This window comes from Tenrec ecaudatus, chromosome 11 (genome assembly GCF_050624435.1).
Source record: "Tenrec ecaudatus isolate mTenEca1 chromosome 11, mTenEca1.hap1, whole genome shotgun sequence".
NCBI classification, from domain to species: Eukaryota; Metazoa; Chordata; class Mammalia; order Afrosoricida; family Tenrecidae; genus Tenrec; species Tenrec ecaudatus.
In genome coordinates this window covers 69,886,575-69,899,950 of record NC_134540.1, presented here as the reverse complement: position 1 = coordinate 69,899,950, position 13,376 = coordinate 69,886,575, and the positions used below count along the sequence as shown (strand labels likewise).

General features: G+C 45.8%; 1 protein-coding gene across 1 annotated transcript in view; it reads right to left on the bottom strand.

Annotated features, from left to right (window-relative positions):
- ZNF892 (zinc finger protein 892) overlaps positions 1 to 13,376 on the bottom strand; it is a 37,776-nt gene that overhangs the window by 23,816 nt on the left and 584 nt on the right. Inside the window, exons 2-4 of the mRNA XM_075562670.1 lie at positions 6,825 to 6,907; positions 5,433 to 5,559; positions 287 to 400 (exon numbers count right to left, since the gene is read on the bottom strand). Coding sequence (XP_075418785.1) covers positions 287 to 400; positions 5,433 to 5,559; positions 6,825 to 6,857 — 274 coding nt within the window. The 5' untranslated portion in view covers positions 6,858 to 6,907. The remainder of the gene's footprint in view (positions 1 to 286; positions 401 to 5,432; positions 5,560 to 6,824; positions 6,908 to 13,376) is intronic.

The following is a 13,376-nucleotide window of genomic DNA, read 5'->3' as shown; positions in this document are numbered from 1 at the left end:
GAGCAGTTATTTTCATTAGGAGGTAGACAACACACGAATAACGATGTTAGGAAGATAGTGTTGGGAAATGCGGGAAAGATAGAGAACATTCCGTTTTAAGCTGCGTGATCAGGAAAGACCTGACTGGGAAGCTAACATAGTAGAGAAAAAGACTTGATGAAACATATTCATGCGAAAGTCTTGGGATGAGTTTTCCAGGCAAAAGCCCAAGATAGCAGTGACTAGCTCCATAAAAACTCCCAAAGGAACTGTCTGGCAAAGGCCCATCTGTCCACTTCACAGTTACCTGGAGGAGCATATTCTGGGTCTTCTTTCTCTTCGGTTCCCTGAAAATCAAGTGTCCATGGGTCTTCACCCCTTTCCAACTGGAAAATCACATCCACGTTCAGAACTACAAGTCCTATTTACAAAGAATAAGATGAGAAATGGCTTTGGGGATGAAAATTCATAGCCATCTCGGGTTAATACCAGTTCCTTACTTTCTAAGGAGGAAATTATCCAGAAAGCATATGCTTAATTTCCAGAATTAGGAGTGGGAGTCAGCTGTGACTTTCTAGAAAATCTAAGTTAATTATAGTGGATGTGTTCACTTATTCCTGGGACCCTGCCCCAAGTAGGAGTAGTTGTTCTTTACACTGAGGGAAAATCTTGGTTTAAAGGCATATGGAGAAGGTCCTTCACTCAGGATAGCACCATGAAGCCACCTCATCTTCTTCTGTAGTCTTTGAATTTTAAATAATGCATTTTTATCCATTTGCTTTACTTCTGGATAACTGTATTGAGTTTAAAAAACTACAAATCAAACCAGAAGAATTTTAGAAAATATAATTCAATTACTGTACAGATGCTATGAAACACTTAAATCTGAGAACATCACTTACCAGTTTTGTTTTGTTTTTAGAATTTCTTAAAAAGACAAATATCTGAGGCCCTCAGCTTAAAAATATTAAACTAGTAACTTTTAATTCTCTTACGAAATATTTAAGAAGTCCTGGTGGCAGACTGGTTAAAACATTCAGCTATTAACCAAAAATGTTCTGGTTCAAATCCACCAGCTACCTTCTGGGAGAAAGATGAAGCACTCAGTTTCCATGCAGATTTGCAGCCTTATTATGGGGTCGATGTGAATAAGAATCAAAGCCATGGATCCGAAATATTTAAGAACTACAAAAAAATATCAATATTAAAGTGAAAAACTAGGTACCTACCACACAACACATTAAGATTAGAGCCCTGCCCTCTCTGACTCCCTCTTCCTTCCAGGAGGTAACTACTGTACAAGACTCGGTGTTTATATCCTGTGTGCTTAAAGACATGCTTTCTTGTTTTCTTTATAGTTAAAAAAAATCATTTTACTGGGGGCTCGTACAACTCATCACAATCCATCCATCCATCCATCCATCCATCCATCCATCCATCCATCCATCCATCCATCCATCCATTGTGTCAGACACATTAGTACATTTGTTACCATCATTCCCAAAATATTTGCTTTCTACTTGAACCCTTGGTATCAGATCCTCATTTCCCCCCTCCCTCCCCCATCCTTCCTCCCTCCCAAACCCTTGAAAATTTATAAATTATTATTAATTGTTCATGTCTCACACTGTCCAATGTCTTCCTTTACTCACTTTTCTGTTGTCCATGCCCCTGGGAGGGGGTTATAGATAGATCCTTGTGATCGGTTCCCCCTTCTTCCCCCACCTTCCTCTTCCACTTCTACTCTTGGTATTGTTACTCTCATTATTAGTCCTGAGGGGGTTTTTGTCCTGGATTCCCCGTGTTTCCAGGTCTTATCTGTACCAGTGTACATCCTCTGGTCTGGCCAGATTTTTAAGGTAGAATTGGGATCATGATAGTGGGAGAGGGGGCAGAGGAAGCATTTAGGAACTAAAGGAAAGTTGTATGTATCATTGGTGCTATATTGTACTCTGACTGGCTCATCTCCTCCCCGAGACCCTTCTGTAAGGGGATGTCTTGTTGTCTACAGATGGGTTTTGTGTCTCTACTCTGCACTCCTCCTCATTCACAATGATATGATTTTTTGTTCTTTGATGCCTGATACCTGATCCCTTTGACATCTCATGATCACACAGGCTGGTGTGCTTCTTCTATATGGGCTTTGTTGCTTCTCAGCTAGATAGCTACTTGTTTATCTCCAAGACTTTAAGACCACAGACATTATATCTTTTGATAGCTGGGTACCGTCAGCTTTCTTCACCACATTTGCTTATGCACCTGCTTTATAGTTTTTATAGTACAATTGACCCTTGAACAATAGGTTAAGGCACCACCCCCTGTACAGGCAGAATTCCACATATAACTTTTGAATCCCCCCTAACGCAACTATTTTCCAATTGCATATACAGTCGATTAACACCTATTTTGTATGTTACATCCACAGAACAACTACAGTTTCAGTACAAGTTAAAGCATTTTGAAAAAGTACCGGATTTTCACTCCTTCTGGCGATGTAAAGGTTACACATTGGGCTGCGACCCGCATGGTTGGCTGTTCAAAACCACAAGCAGCTCCACAGGAGAAAGGCTGGGCTGGGCTTTCTACTCTGAGTTACAATCTCAGAAGCCCACAGGGGGTTGCTACGAGTCAGCACTGACTCAAGGGCAACAAGAGAGTTATAGCTGCAGTGACGGCCTCATGAATTTCATTTTCTTTCTTTTTTATTAAACAATGGTCCGAACGTTGGCTTCATTTATTTTGAAAGGGTGGCCATCCACATTTTCAGACCATCATTTTTGGTACATAGAAGGCAATCCGCTCCTTCGTGTAATGGCATGGCCTTCCTCTGCTCCCTGGGAGCACTTCCACAGAACTAGTGGCACTCCACATGGCTCCATGGCACGGTGCCAGCTTACAGTGCTGCACTAAACTCCATGACAACTAAGCGAGCACTTCAGTGGTCCCTTTCTACTTCCCCATGCAACTGTCTGGGTACTGACATGGAGTTGATTGGTGTCCCACGCATTTTTTTTTTTAATCTGAGCATCAGTGGACTTGTGTAGTTAAAACCCATGTTGCTTAAGGGTCAATTGTATTCCAAAATGTTCCATGTTTATTGTAGATGATTGTGGTAGTTATTACTTGATAAGTGTATGGGGTGGAGTCTAGCGTGTCAATCAGGTCACAGTCTGATGATGCCTCCTAGTGGGCGTGGCCTCATGAGGGTGCTGGGAACTTCCTCTCTCTCTCTGCCTTCACCTTCCTGTTGACAAGCCACGCGGAGACGTCCTGAGACCTGTAAGTGCCCCTCTCTCAGCTTCACCTTCCTGTCGAAGAGCCACACTCAGAAAGCTGGAGGAGCCACATGGAGACCCACACCAATGCTAAGATGTTCCCACAGCCATTGGATCCACAAGACTTTGCACCTACCAGCCTGTGATCTTCCTGCATTTTCCATCATTGCATGTTGCTACATGAGTCTAAAGAGGGCTTAATGGGCTAGTATCAGACTTATGAACTTGATTTGGCCTGGGCTGGGCCATTTTCTTGATTACAATTACTCCTTGATATAAAGCTCTTTCTTACACATACAGGAGTGTCAATGAATTTTTTTCTCTAGTCAATACAGTCTAACACAATGATTGTGGGGGAAAAGTTGTTTGCTCATTAGGCAAATGGGACAGGACCACCACCTTCCGTGGTTCATGGTCCATGGGAGAATGCTGATGGCTCAGCCATGGGAGCTGATGAAGCAGAGACAGGCTGGCCTGAGATAATCGGACACTTGCCTCCTGTTCCCTGAGTAAAGCTACAGAAGACAGTAGTCTGCAAACTTATCAGTTACATCAGTTACATCCCAACCTTACCCTCCCCTCCCCTGTCTGTGAATAACTTGGCTTATGTGTTAAAGGTTCTTTGTAAAACTTTGAAGAATTGTGAACTGACCCTTTGCGTAATCCTGTCACAGGTTGCAGGTTACGTGCAGGGAATGTATTTAAGCCTGCGTCTAATATAGTTTGAGGCCCTAGATTGTCTACTGCAGGGTCCCCTGTGCCTTTTGCTTATCCTTTTTATGTACAAGTTTTCTCCTTGTAGATTGTACCCTCTCGAACCCATTTGATTTGTAAGATAGAGCTGATCTCTACATTGTCTTACAGGTGCTTGGAAAATATTTAAGAAAAAAAATCTCCTGCAAGTCTACTAGTCAAAGATAATTACTGGTACTAGTGTTGGCCCTTCCAGATTTTTCATTGCATCTAGATATACCTGTGCATGGTTCATTGTTTTTGTAAATGGACTCAAGCTCCAAACATTTGCAGCTTGCTTTTTTTACCATTTATTAATCAAACCATCATTAATGTCTTTCTAACCCTGTAAATATCATCATTATCAAAGCCCATACTACACTCCATCTATTATGAACGCACACTCATGTATTTACCTACATCCGTATTATCAGATTGGCTTCCAAGGAGCCCTGGTGATGATGTCAGGCAAGCGCCAGACTGCTAAGAGCAAGATTGGTGCTTCAAACCCACCACCACTCCAAGGAAGAAAGATGAGACTGATCCAGTAACGATTTAAAAGTCCTTGGAAACCTGCACAAGTCACTATGAGTTAGAATCAACTCAATGGTTTTTGGATTTATATTGCTTCCATTTTTTTCTTAATTTTAAGCAAGGTTATGATAAACATGTGTCTAATTTTCCCTCAGACAATTTCCTGAAGGCTGCCCAGTTCCTGTTTTAACATAATACAAGTTTTCTTTCACCTTAAAATGGGCCCTCAGCCTAACCTTCCCTTGCCCTATAAATGCCACCAAGATCAGAAAAGCCATTCCCCAGTGGATTAGGGTGTCCCAGGCTGCAAGGTGAGCTTTTACTCAAATCACAGCAGTGATTTTACCACCTTAGCTCACTTCCTTGCCATTGGCTTTAGGAGCTTCTGTGAATGGGACTGAGCAGTCTTCCTCATGCCTTCCTTCTAAGCAGCTTGTTCTGTTTGCTGTTCTTTTGATTCATTTACAGTATAGTAGGGAGTCTGGAATCATCTAAGGCTTCTTCTCATTTAAAAAACAGTCTGGTGGCTTCTTCTACTATAAAAATCTGCACACCATCTCTATACTGTCTCTCTCTTTTATTGTTCTTTTAGGTATACTTTGAGGTCTGGCTTTTTAATCTATAGCAATCCATTTTACCTCTTATATAAGCAAAAGAGTTTTATTATAACATTGCTAAACAAAACCAGAGGCCAAACCCATTGCCATCATTTAAAACTGACCTATAGCAACCCTGTAACTAAATACATTTTCAAAGTAGCTCCTTGAAACATATACTAAATCCCAGTACTAACAGCTTTAATTAAAGGTAAATGGCAAAAGTCAAATAAACCCACCCACCACTCTTCTGGCTTTCCTGGGGATCTAGAGGAAAGAAAGGCAGACACGGAGTCACTGAAGAAAATATGCTTACCCAAAGACACACAATCCTTATAGGTCTCCAGCATCACTTCTCTGTATAGCTCCCTTTGAGTATAGACCAGCTGAGCCCACTCATCCTCTGAAAACGTCACAGCCACATCCTGAAACTTCAGTGACTTCTGAAAAGATAAGCACATTCTTGTTCATCTGTGTTCCTTCTTTGATGCCTGAGGGGAAGTTTGGACTGCAGCACTGGAAGACAGATGGAATGGAAAATAAATGGTCTTGAGAATGTCGAGCTGAGGACACTGGACACTTTCCGGAAAAGGCACAGATCTGTAACATGAGGCATGAAACTCTTGTTCATGGTCTCATCCCCATGGCTGAGCCTCTTGTTAGCCTCAATTTTCCAACTCGACTTTCTGAAAGAATTGGGTCAAATGATCGTTAAAGCCCCTTCCAATTCTAATGTCCATGGATCCATGAGATCTCAGTCTAACGAACGTAGTTCTCAAGCCAAAGGAAGACCTATGATGAGTAACAGGTAACCAAATTATCCAAACTGGGAAGGGGACAAAGATGTGATGCCTCACTGAATGGGAAGATGGCCTCGGCCCAGACCAGAATTTGAATCCTCTGATGTGATAGTTACATAACTTCATGTCAACTTGAAGATATAAAAGTGTAGGGGTGGAGTCCAGCCTGTCAATGAGGTCACAGCCTGAAGGTACCTCCTGGTGGGCATGGCCTTCTCATAAGGAGGATTCTGGGAACTCCCTCTCTCTCTCTGGCTTCACCTTCCTGCTGTTGAGTCACTCTGAAGCCTGCAAGCCCTGTGATGTAGCCACCGCCATTGGATCCACAAGACTTTACATCTGTCGGCCGGAGCCTGTGATCTCCGGTATTCTGCATCATTGCCTGTGGCTTCGTGGGTCTAAAGAGGGATTTACACACTAGTATTGGACTTAAGGGCTGTATCGGTCTTAAGGACTTGATCTAGAACTGGCCTGGCATGTTCGGTTACTATATAATTACTTCTTGATAGAAAGTCTTTCTTACACATACATGAGTGTCTCCAGATTTGTTTTGCTAGTCAACCCGGCCTAACACATCTTATGAAAATCCTTTAAGAGCGATCTGAACCACCAGGCTCATTATCAAGGGCAGAGGTGTCTGTCCTTAACTCTCTCTCTTAACTCCACACATAAATCTGCCTCAACTCTCTGTCACCTAGTCATTCCATGCAAATGCAGGATGGTGACGTGTGGCCAAGGTTTCTAGAAGGGCGATCCCGGAGGAAGGATCCGGCAGGTGTGCCGCCAGGTGAGAAAAGTGAAAGGCAAACGTTCTTTACAGGGTCATTTTCACAGGAACAGACCCAGTCTTCCACCCACTCAATCCCTGCTTGCTGAGGAAGCCCCAGGCTGAAGAAAAAACAGCTCACCTGCCATCTAGCTGTCAGGGCTACAGTTACCATTTCCTCTCTTCTGTGCACTCCGGAAAAAGTCCAGGCCAGAGGTGGATGAGCTAGGGCAGGAAACACGAAATAGACTAGTCTCGTGTTATAGGCATCGGACCCAGGCAACCACAACTGTCCCTTTATTGGGTGTAAAAGAGCCCTTCCGCCCCAAACCACACGGTATGCAAAGCATATCAATATGCAGAGCAGGCCCCTCCCTTCCTAGGGGGTGCACATTATAGATATTGCTTCACTTTTTCTCCCAGCTTAATTAATAGATCCTGGAAAAAGCATTGCGTTCCCAAGTTGGAACATGACTAAAGTCAAATAACTTACCCCACGGGTAACGTTTACTCCATTTTACCAGTGCGATCGGCAGTGCACTCTGGGGTAATCACGCATACACTGGCAATAAAAGCAATGGCTGTCACCCACTGAACTTGAAACTCAGGAGGTGAGCGGGAGAATGCTCAGGCTGACACTTTCTTCAAAGGGCTAATGGTCTACAAGGCCAATCATAGCCCAGTCACAGTAAATAGATGGCGTGTGTGCCCAAGAAGAGAGCTCCAGGAGGACACTCCAGCCAGCGCCCGTCAAGGGAGGCTCACACTGAGGGTGCGAAGGTAAGAATAGACTCCACAGGAAAATGCAGCAGGCAGCTTGACACCAGTGATGTCTACGAGGGCTCTATCCTTCAGCTCGCTAGCACACTGATGACAGTCAGCAGCCTGGAAGAGGTACAGGCTCGGCGCTTCACAGGGGCAGTTCTACCCTGTCTTATAGGGTTCTTGTGAGCCAGAATTGACTTGATGGCAATGAGCTTCGGTCTGAACTACGGTTTGAGAAGAACAGGTCCCCATACTCCTAAAACCAAACCCACTGGCATCTAGTTGATTCCAGCATTGTGAGAGTCAGCGCCAGTGTTGTGGTTAAGTGCCATGGAGTCAGTTCCGGCTCACGGTGGCCCTAAGGACAGCAGAATAAAATACTGCGTTGTCCTGCACCGTCCTTACAATTGCTTTGATTGAGCCCGTGGTTGCAGCCACTGTGTCGGTCCACTTTGTTGAGGGTCTTCTTTTCTCGCTGACCCTCGACCTTACCAAGCGCAGTGCTCCTTTCCGAGGGCTGGTCTGAGGACACAAGACAAAGGCGCATCATCCTCACTTCTGAGAAGCGTCCTGGCTGTACTTCTTCCAAGGCCAAGGAAGAGGGTAAAGGGGTAGAAAGAATAAGGGAAAGGAATGAGGAGAAAGGAGGCCAGCAGTGTCCACCGAGGCTGCTCTGTGTGGGCAGCTATGGCACCCAATGCCACCTGGCACGACATTCGGGATTCCAGCCGTGGCTGTGATTGTGCCTTGGTGCTCTAAGTGCTGCCATAACAGAAATACCAAAAGCGGATGTCTTTAACAGATGCAAATTTATTCTCTTGTAGTTTAGGAGGGTCGAGGTCTGAATCCAGGGCACCAACTCTCGGGAAAGGCTTTCTCCGTTGGCTCTGGTGGAGGTCTTTGTCTCCTTTCACCATCTGTGGGCTCAGCATCCTGGGGCGATGTCAGTGTCTTAGTATCTCTCTTCCCTGGAGTCTAGGAGCTGCTTGGTGCAGGTATCCCAGGTCCAGAGGCAGTAGTACCCTGTGCGTGGATCTTCTTTCTTGGTGGTAACGAGGCCCTTCTCCCTCTTGCTACTTGCTTCTCTTTCCTTTTATCTCATGTATGATAAAAAGATAAAGAGAGATGCTGGTATCCCTACCGCCCAGGAAAATCCTTACACCAGATCAAGGCTATTTCCTTAGTAAACATCCCACCTTAATCCCCTAATACCTGATTGTCGGATCACTCAGAGGGGGTGATTGCATCATTACATAAACACCAAGTTGCATCAGTATAGAACTTTCCAACCAATGAGAATCATGGCCTGGCCAAGTTGATACATGGTTTTTGGGGCCACGATTCAATCCATGACAACTACCAGCCAGAGTGTATTTCTTTGGGCCATATACTTGCATATCTCTGTGTGGACGGATAGTGCTGCACATCTTTACTGTATTGCTCCTTGAGATCTCTAGACAGAGAATATGCATATGTCACCATAAATATTTTAAATGGCTCCGGCAAAATTTTACTTCTGCTCTGTGCATGTGTGTGCGTGTGTGTGTGCATGCACGTGTCTGCAGGGCACCTGACATATGCCTGGAGAATGGCAACATGAGAACTGGGCTTGAACCAAGACTACTTTTTCCGGTTGTCAAGAGCTACATGGGTCTTGCATTTCTCCATCCTTCTGGAGTAGCATGCTTTATTCTCCTCGGCACAGACCAGACTCACTGAGGTCTCTAACCTTCCCTTCTCCTGGGCTTGTTGGCCCATTGTCCACTATCAGTTTATCATGGTCTCTGTCTCCTACCTGGAGTTCTCGAGTCATGGGGTTTTAGCCATTAAGAAGCCAGTGACTTTGGATCGTTTCCATCTCGTGTCAATCTGCTGTGGCAGAGGATCCTGAACAGGAGCAGTCCGTTAAGGAGAAGTGGCTGTCATGCTCAGCAGGAGGCAGAACTGGCGTCTGAGCAAAAGCTGGGCGGGTACTATGGCCAGGATTGCCACCACCGAGGGGGTGACGCAAGATTGAGGCTCTACAGCAGCAGGCCAGTGATGCTGGGGAGAGGTTATCAAGACCTCCAGCAGGAAGTGGAGGGGAAGACAGGCCCAGGAACAGGCTGAGGCTAAGGTGGCCTCGGACCTTCAGATCCAGCTGGTTGAAAGTTGTTGGACCAAGTCAGGTCTGCCTGGCCACTGCCCTGCAATAGCTGGAGGAAGCAGAGAAAGATGCTGGTGGCTAGTTTGCGGAAACGCTGTTTGTTCTTTAGGCAAATGGAACAGAACCACCACCGTTCATGGCTCAAGGCCATGGCAGGACGCTGACAGCTCATCCTGGGGAGCTGATGGAAGCAGGTGCTGGCCTGTGTCTCCACTTTGCCTCCTGGTCCCTGGCAAAAGCTGCTGAAAGCAGTCACCTGCAAATCTATCAGTTTCTTCGCGTTCCCATTCTCATCCCCAGGCCCCCCTCTCCCGCTGTGAATCACTTGGCTGAAATGTCAATGTTCCTTTGTCTACTCAAAGAATTGTAAACGGTTCTTCTGTTTAAACCTGTCATGTGTTGGAGGCTACATGCAAGGCAAGCATTTAAGCCTGACCCTAAAAAAGCCCTGGGTCCTGGGAGTGTCTATACTACAGGGGCCCCTAATTTTTGTCTGTCTCTTTTATATGTGTTTTTCCTTGCAGATCGTGCCCTTTCATTTGAAAGATAAGAGCCCGTCTCTACATTATCTTACAGGGAGCGAAAGAGACATGAAGGTTCTTGAAATCTGTGACTTAAAAGACGGAGCTCTAGGAAATCCAACTCAAGGAAACCAAGCAAATTACAGAAAAGGCAGACCGGGAGTATGAGGAGGAGGCTTCTAAGTTAGTGATATGGAAGGGAGGTTGGAACACACTGTGGAGGGGGCTGGGCTGGCGGAGAGATAAGTGAGCAGCTCAGGCTGCTGAAGCTGCTGAAGCAAAGTACTCTCAAAAAGCAGGCAAATATGAGGGAGAGAGAAAGACGTGTGCTGATAAACTCATGGAGACAGAGACCCGGGCTGAGTTTGCTGAGATTGGTAGCCAAGCTGGAAGCGACCATTGATTTGGAAGAGAAACGGAAAAGCACCAAGGAGCACCTTTGCACGCAAAGGAGGTTGGACCAGATCCTGCAGGACTGGAATGAGAAGCAGAGCACCCCAGGCCCGCCCAGTGCCCTCCTCCTCCTCCCCCTGAGGCCAGGCTGTCTGAAGCTGACCTTTAAACAGACTGATCTTTAGCTGGAAGGCTGCTTTCTCCAGCTACCCACCCCAAAAACTATATCTATCCCCCACTTTCCTAACTGGCATAGTGGTGTCACATAAGGCTGCTAACCATAAAGTCGGTAGTTGGAAACACCGGCTGCTGTAAGGTAGAAAGACAGGGCTTTCTACTGCTCGAAACAGTTCCACCCTGTCCAATAGGGCTGCTGCGTCAGTGGTGGTGAGTTTGGCTTTAGAGTTTGGAGTAACTGTCTTTGAGGAGCCCTGGGGAACAGTGATTATGTGCTGGGCTGCTAACAGAAGCTCCGCAGTTCAAAACCACCACCTCTTGGGACAAACACTGGCTTTCTTCTGCGATAGAGTTACAGTCTTGCAAACCCACAGGGGTAGGTCCACCCTGTCCAGTAGAGTCGTTATGGGAAGGAATCAACTCGATGGCAGTGAGTCTGTTTGTTGTTTGTTTTCTCATGGTCTCGGTCCTCCCCCAGGTTACAGCTAGGCTAGAGGCTGAGCACTCTGGGGAACATTTAAGGAGACGTGAGCCCCGTGCAAGTGTTTTAAAAAGCTTGTGCTGTACACAATTTGCAACTACCTTGTGTTGTGGCAGCAACCGCATGGAAAACATTCCAAATACTGTCACAGCCCTGAAGCAGCAATCTCTTCCTTAGGTTTGGAAGTTAATTTTCAGCCTAATGCATATTGTCCTCCCTAGAGGACGGAGCGAAGTATGAGCCTGCCTTCTCACTCCATGCTGCCGCATGGCGACTGCACGGGGGTTTCCGACACATCAACTGATTACAGGAATAGAAAGACTCGTCTCACTCCTAAGGAGTGGTTGGTGATTTTGAACTGCCGACCTTTCAAATCACAGTCCAATGTCTCCTGGCTTATTGAGAGTCTAAGGACCAGGTCTCCTGGCTTACTGAGAGCCTGGCATAGCCAAGGAAAAGACTCCACTGTGGGAATCCTTAGAGCATCAACCAGACCAGAAAAGTGATTCCAGGCGTTAGCTAAAATAATAAAAGTCCTGTTTAAGTTTTCAGATTTACAATATCTTGGAGCAAGGTGCTTTTCATTTTATACTATCAGAAGTGACCAATTAGTATGCCTGGGGCCCCTTCTCTGGCCCATCTTTTCTCTGCTCCCTTCCCAATGACTCAGTGTGCCCCTCTGTTGGCACCCCCACTTATTTGCTCTACTGCCCTCTCTTTTAACAGGCAAAACTTAAAAAAATTCTCTGTCATCCAGTCGATTCCAATTCATAGTGACACCCTACGACAAGGTGACACTGCCCCTGTGAGCTTCCTAGACTCTGCTCTTTACAGAAGCAAGCCCCGCCCTTCTCCCTCAGAGGGCTGGTTCTGAGCAGCCCAGCATGCCACCAGGAGACTAAGGACTTGCCACTGTGGTCGCCACACAAGGTCATCTCACCACCCTGTTCGGGGTCTGAGCTGCTGTCCTTCAAAGTGCTCGTATGTCAGTGCTGGGGAGTGAAATCATTATGTCCAAAAGAGTTATCATTTTGAAACTTTGCTTCTACCTGTGAGTTCACTCCATAGTCTGTAGGCTGGCGGTGGGCTGAACTTTTTAAAAGTCCTCGCCCCACCCTGCTCCCCGTCTGGGTGAGGTTGCTGTGAGGTAGGTTAGGTGTGTGTCCGGCAGTTTATTAGCTTAAAGTGCACTCTGCTTTGGCGTAGTCTCGTTTGGGGCCAACTGGGAGAGGAAAAAACCAATAGTATATGAATTTTGATACTACAAATTGACAAGTATGCTTTTTGAAATAAAGAACCATGGGGGTGGGGGAGGTAGGAGCAGTTTCCTTAAGAAGGGGACTGTGGTCAGTCCGGGTCACTACATGGTTTCCTTAAATAGTAGTATTTCAAGGTACAAAATACACAGCAAAGCAGCAGCTAGTGTTCTGTCCCTAATACTTCCTTCCCTCTCCCTCCACCCCCACACTAGTGAAAACTGACTCCAATCTCTGGCCACAGCTGGCTGGCACCTGACCCAGTGAGAGTCATTCTGGTATTTTTGGTTAGGGGAACCATGAAAAAGAAGTCCGTGTTTTTCCTGCCAGTCTGCGCCTGAGTCGTGTGAACTTGGAAGCCCTGCACAGACATATTCTGTCATGCCATCTGAGCAGCAGGAAAAACCAATCAGCAGTGTGGCGGGAAAATGAAACGTTATTAATCTAAGATGCCTACCAATGCGTGAAAATAAGCTATGGATAGTTCAAGGTAAGCTTCATGAGCAAATTTCCTGAGAAAAAGTTCTTCTTCCAGGCTATGAACTCTCTTCCAATTCACTCTCGATTCTGTAAAATCACTTAATAATCAGTCATGTCATCTTCAGAGATCCCCAGGGGCACTGCTACCGGCCAACCATCCGCAGAAAGTTGAGGCCACGGGCTCTGACAGACAGACAGCGTCTGAGCCCTTCGTGGGGCCACTCTGAGGCAGAATCAACTCACTGGCAGTGGGTTTGGCTTGTTCTTTAAAATCTTCCTTGAAAAATCCTATTTCTGACTCCATCACCTGGTTTATGCTAGCCTCTATGATCGTGATATGTGTCTTTGCATTATCTCCTCAAGATGATGATGAATCCTGGAAGCCAAATTGTGCATTCCTCACAGTAAGATCGCTAATTGGGTATTTTTGGCACTCAAGAAACATTTGCAGACTAATGGAAATGCCAAGCTAAAA